Genomic DNA, 6,000 nt, shown 5'->3' with positions numbered 1-6,000 from the left:
TATAACAAGTTTGTTCTGCCAACACATGTGTGCCTGCTTATAAGTTACAGCGTCAAGCCGCGAACCCGCAGAGACATGCATGCTAACCAATTTGCGCAGTTCAAAATAACCCTTGACAAATTCATTCCGGAACCATGCGCATCGGCGCATATTTGGTGAGAAAGTGCAACATTTTAATTATTGATTGTTTCATGCCTTTGATACTTCGTGGTCGTCGGGAAATTTCATTTTCCGCCAGAGGTCAATGTTGGGTGTCATCACAAAATCAATTTCTTTTAGGTTAAGTTCCATAACACCAGTGCATTCGTCTCTGGAAAACTGGTCGAAATCGTACGTTTTCACCTGAAGCACTTTATCCTGTGTAATACATTTGAAGTAATTCGGATAAATGAATGAAATTTATTTCGTCTCTTCGGTATTGGATAAAAGGCGTGACCGTTACACCCTGTATTTAACAGTAATAGCAGTTCTTTTAGTGCTTCAAACCTGTATTCGGACAAACAAATTGCTAAAAGCGTGCTGAAAACTATTAAAACCAATAAGATATTTCAGTATGTGATTCTCAGTATACCAACGTTTTAACCAACTTACTGACAGATACAAAACATTAAATTACCTCTAAATTGTCGCTTGAAACANTAAAGACAAAGCTTTCTCCAAATTCCGGGTTCGATGTCTTTTTATGAACTTTGCTCCTCCGTGGATTGAACCCGGGCACCAGTGCAACGGTACAGTAAGGATCGGAAGTTCCGCTGAAATCTTGAGTGGCAAGATTCCGGGCCTTTTAAAAAAAATTATTTTTATAAACTTAATATACAGTAGGGTGGGGGAAGATGGGACACCTTTAGCACGTGATATCCAAATATCCTGATCGTGTTTTATATACTTAGCATCGCTATATGGGAGTCGTAGGGATAAGGTTTCATAATTCTTTAAATTTTATATGCTTCCCACCAAATTGGACGAGAAAATAGAATGAAAAGGTGTCCCATCTTCCCCCACCCTACTATATCTTATGTATACTGTTGGTGTCTATCTTACCCCACAGTGCTATATATAGAATAATCGTGATTAAACTCTATCTGGAGTTAATCGTGATGTTTTTCTTGCCTTTTAATTTAACGTGTGGAAGTATAACTCGCTTTACAGTAAAGCGCGGCCGGAAAACGACAGTCGTTACAACATGGGTGTTACGTTTTATACACCTCGTGTCAGCTTAAGAGTTACCACGTATCTTACTTTGTGGGTGAGAATTTTTTATTTCTTTCAACAGGACCATTGCGCGACGATATACAGGGCCCATCCGAGTGGTTTCGTATGCAACCGCATGCGTGGTGAATTCGTATGCGCTATGAACGGGTCGACTTTTATGGAAATCAAACGTTGTTCCCTATGCCAGAAAATGCACGACCAGCAAACTTCGGGTCCGAATATCACACAAGTAGAGCAAAGTAATTGCGCGACATGAGCATTGTATGCTTGCAATTTAAACGCATTTTTTTGCTGCAAAAAGTAATTTTTCATTTGACATTCGGACCTCATACAGGTATTAGGATAGCTACGCAAAACAGATAGTTTTTATAGCATTATTTTTTGCTAATAATAATTCACATGTTAAATATTAAGTTATTGCCTTTCACATTCCAGTTGATACTTTTTCCGAACTTTAAATGTTCTTTCCGTGTTTGTTTCTTTGAATGTAAATAATAAAGTTCAAAATATTTCGCTTGACGCAAATTTGTGTTTTGGTCGGCTAAGATTGCACAACATAAAACTGGGACGAAGACCAATGGAATATGATTGCCGTTGATATATAACAGGGTGGGGTCAGATGGGACATGTTTTCATTTTTTTTCTTTCTTGACCCATTTGGTAGAAAACAAAAAATAAGTTTATAAAACTCTATAGCTGTAGCCCGGCGACTCTAAAAGAGCGTTGTTAATATTTAAAAACACGATCAGAAAATATAGGTTTTAGGTGCTAACGGTATCCCATCTTATTATATATATACACACAGTATTATATATATACACGAAAATATAAAAAGCTGCAAAGAATGTGCGTCATAGACACTAAACATTTAATCTCAATCATCTACTGCTTAAAATTAGCAGGCCCTCGGGTGGGAAAGTTTATGCCGGAAAATGTGATACAGAGGTTATGAATGAGGTAAGTTTAAACGCAAATGACGTAGGTTCATAACACGGGGGATTCCGCTTTCAACTTGGAGCTGGAATCGCATTTTTCGTGCGTGCGCATATGTACTTTAAGGTTATATTTCTGAGTAAAAGTTTTCGAACAAAGCGAGCACGGGAATGGTCGCTCGCTGTCGTGAATTCGTTCGTGTTTTTGTTTGCTGCACCATTTTCGGAACATTTTCCCGCAGTATTGGCATTTGTATCTTTTCTCTCCTGAATGAGTGGTCTGATGATCACGTAGGTTGGTACGGCGTAGATAGGCGCGCCCACACACGTCACAAACAAAGGGGCGATCGCCGGTATGGGTACGCAAGTGTTCCCGTAACCCTGGATGTAATTAATAGCTCAATGCGGAGATAGTAGCTCAATAGTGTGTAACTTGTATTCTAGTTTTAGCTCGCTACTGCCACCATTTGGCACGCGTTTTTGCTATTTTAAGGTGGTTTGGAAACAACAAACGGTCAAAGTTAGGTAACATTTTTTCACGGAAAATCCCAAGCATTACCAAACGAACGATTTTTAGTGTTTTATATAGTAAGTTGAGTTAAAATGGTTCATGTTTTCAATCCATTTAATGGTTTCACTTGGTAGTGAACAAATAACTACTTACAAAGTTGTACAACCGCATCATTAAGACACGTAAAAAGTAAAAACGTTATTAATTATTCAAAAAACGACCAGGAAATATGGGATTTAGTTGCGAACAGTATCCCACCTTGCCCCACAGTACTATATAATGTTTACTATTTCGAACATTTTACTTGCACAACATACCTCGCAACAAAGTAAAAGTCAATCCACAAGTTTCACATGTGTGTTCTTTATGTTTGTGTGTCTTGCGATGAAATATGAGTGATTGCTTTTGCACAAACGAAGCACCACACGTCTCACAAACAAATGGTTTTTCTCCAGTATGGATTCGAACATGAGTTGTTAAAGCAGATTGACTGGGTAGAAAAATATGTATGTTTAAGACCCAAGCAACTTTATTCACAGCTTGTCTTTTTACAAAGTGGGGTCTGAGCATAGGTGTAACGTTAGAAAACATAGGTGATACAATATGCTTTAGAAATCCAGTTTCCCCCCTACAACAGCTTTTACAGTGCTTGTAATTCTCTAAACAGACAAGCAGAGCAAAATGCCGCATCCGCCACATTATTCAATGAAGTGAATAAGATATCATGCTTGATGAATATGTGCGTCTCTACTTAAACAAAGCCACCCCAGATTTCACAAAAAAATCTATAGTGTCTATGGCTTATAAAGAATGTAGTTTATTGATTAATTCTTAAGTGGCGGGGCAGCTTAGAATGGGGGCACACACCACACACGAAGTCCCATTTAACACAATATGTTGTTTACTCCCACAATCCCTAAGGTAATTTACAGACATATAAATACAAACTACAGTCAGAAAAAATACAGTCTACGGTCAACCGATTTTAAGTTTGCCTAGAAAACTAAATACAGAAAAATATACATTTTCATATAATTAATTGGACCCAAATCAGAGAACTTTGCATTATTAAGGATGTGTTGAGCTGAGCCTTATACCATATAGTGTTGCATGTGACCAGTGTACTTATTTACCATTTAAATTCCTTGTTACAAACATTGCACAGCCATTTTGGTTTCTTTTCACATTTTGTCGATTTTTCTTGAGGGGAGAAGTTGGTATGAACACTATTCTCTGGAATAAATGAATTGTTTGTTTAAATGTAAATGAATGTATCTTGCTTTACAGCCGTATGACAGGAAAACGACAGTCGTTATAACACTGGTGTTCTGTTTCATACACTTGTCAGCTGACGAGTTACCATGGTTGTTACTTTGTGTGAAGTGGATTTTTGATTAAGGTAATTTGGACAACTCGTTACAAACCACAGTTTTGAAGTAATTGTCTTTGAGTGTTTTGCTTAAAGACAGATAAATAATCATAATTAGAATTCTTTAATTACATTTTTTCACATTTTTTTCGATTTTTTTATTTTTTTAGATTTTAAAAGTTTATAAGAATTTTATGCAATAAAAAACTAACACAAATTATCCTACCATTGTGAACAACCAGGTGAATTTTGTTGAACTGATCACCAGGTAATTCAGTACCTTCTTCCACATTTCCCTCCAACTCACTGCCCAACACACAAGCCACTGGAGGAAAATTTGTTTGTGTGACGGCATCGGCCATATTTCCGGAGCCTAAAAAATGTTTGGAAAAACAGTAAAGTAGCGTTCTTGTGCCTATGAAAAAAGTACGTGGCTGTTGTTAATTGTTTAAAACACGATTAGAATATTTTTATATTATGTTCTAAAGGTGATCGATCTTACTCCACATTATCGTATATAGGCCTATATTTATATATACAAACAAAAGTAAGCAAATTTTTATCCTACTTGCAAACATGAGCATTTCTAACGCAGCAGCTCGGCTGTCCAAGCGGAACTGGCGAACAAAATCATCCAAGCACGACAGTGCTTTGTTAATATCCTCGCTGTTCTCAGTCGTTACAACTTTCCATTCCATAACATCAGTCAGTGGTCGGAACATGTAGAGTTGTTTAAGCAATTGAGTTCTGTAAATTAAAAACAATATTCTTTTTACACGATTGGTGCATGATGGAGCAATGGCAGTTATAACACAAGTGTTTTGTTTCATACACCCTGTGCCCGCTTCAGGTTACCACGTCCACGTGTATACCTTTTTGGCTCATTATACGTTTTTTGGTGGAGTGGCTTTGTTTCGACATATCTGTCGATTTGGACAACTCAATAGTGACCACTGGGTTTGAGCAATTGCTGTTAAGTGCCTTGCCCGAAGACACATATACCCACAAAGGTAGCATCGACAATCCTCTAACTCATTACCTCTGCATTAGAGGCAGGAGACATGCTCATTGTTGTGCCCAGTGATTTCAACTGCATACAAAGTAACAGTTAATTAATATAAATCTTAAACCTTTCCAAAAGCTTGAAGATGGTTGCAGAGATAGTGGAAAGTAAATGAGATGAGAAATGTTCAATGACATCACTTGTGGAATGACCAAAGCATATACTTGTATTCATATTCAATTTGCTATCCCCACACTATAGCTTAAAGAAACAGGGAATATGAATCATGTGTTGATACAACATTGTTGATTACAAAGAAATGTATGGAATTTTAGAAAAAATACCACACATTTTTGTGAAAAACAATACATATTTTTTAACATTTTTCCCAATCAAGCATGACATTACAGAAATAAAGAAGTAGACACTAAACAACAAACATAAAACAGGTTGAATTTGAGAAAATTCATTTTGTTTCAGTTTCAATATCATATTTCTTTTTCTGCAATTTTTTTAATTGGTATTTTGAGTTTTTGTGCATTTCGTCCATGCCCTTGGTTAGTGTTGAAAGGTCCAAGCCTGAGTATGAAGTTTCCGATTTTCTGGGATACTTTTGCTTGTAGTAATCGCTTGTAATTTTCTCTAAAGATTGTAGAGTTCTTTCGCAATGTTCACGGTCTTGTAAGTGAGTTGATTCGCCGTGTTTGAAACCACTTTCAACTTTACCACGTATGATGCCTCCTAGTGCACAGCGTGTGCTGTCCGGCCAGAATTGGCAAACTTTCATAAACCTTTTGTACAGTGCAGCCATGAGTAAAGATCCAGTTTTTCAATTTTATGAATTTCCTTGTTTACCACAGCCCATATATAGATACGATACGTATTAACATACAAATCTCAGTTCTGCTTTATGCTAAAACAGTAACTGGCAAGTATAGCCTAAGTCGTTTTTTTTAAACTGTGGTTTCCATAT

The 6,000-nt window shown here is 36.9% G+C and overlaps 2 protein-coding genes across 2 annotated transcripts in view; one reads left to right on the top strand and one right to left on the bottom strand.

Annotated features, from left to right (window-relative positions):
- The window catches only part of LOC100186817, a 4,425-nt gene extending 2,688 nt beyond the window's left edge, over positions 1 to 1,737 (top strand). The window contains exon 4 of the mRNA XM_009864194.3: positions 1,274 to 1,737. Within this exon, the coding sequence (XP_009862496.1) occupies positions 1,274 to 1,468 (195 nt within the window). The 3' untranslated portion in view covers positions 1,469 to 1,737. The remainder of the gene's footprint in view (positions 1 to 1,273) is intronic.
- Positions 1,722 to 5,983, bottom strand: zf(c2h2)-89 (zinc finger (C2H2)-89). The gene is made up of 6 exons (XM_009864195.3): positions 5,155 to 5,983; positions 4,593 to 4,771; positions 4,251 to 4,397; positions 3,789 to 3,888; positions 2,973 to 3,145; positions 1,722 to 2,525 (listed from the first exon to the last, which is right to left on the bottom strand). Exons 1-6 carry the CDS (start codon positions 5,259 to 5,261, stop codon positions 2,197 to 2,199), a joined length of 1,035 nt encoding a protein of 344 aa, XP_009862497.1. The 5' UTR covers positions 5,262 to 5,983; the 3' UTR covers positions 1,722 to 2,196.
- Positions 5,984 to 6,000: the final 17 nt, after the last annotated feature.

Source organism: Ciona intestinalis, chromosome 1, assembly GCF_000224145.3.
Source record: "Ciona intestinalis chromosome 1, KH, whole genome shotgun sequence".
In the NCBI taxonomy this organism is placed as follows: Eukaryota; Metazoa; Chordata; class Ascidiacea; order Phlebobranchia; family Cionidae; genus Ciona; species Ciona intestinalis.
Note: the sequence above shows the minus strand (reverse complement) of the source record. Positions and strands in the feature narration are given on the sequence as shown.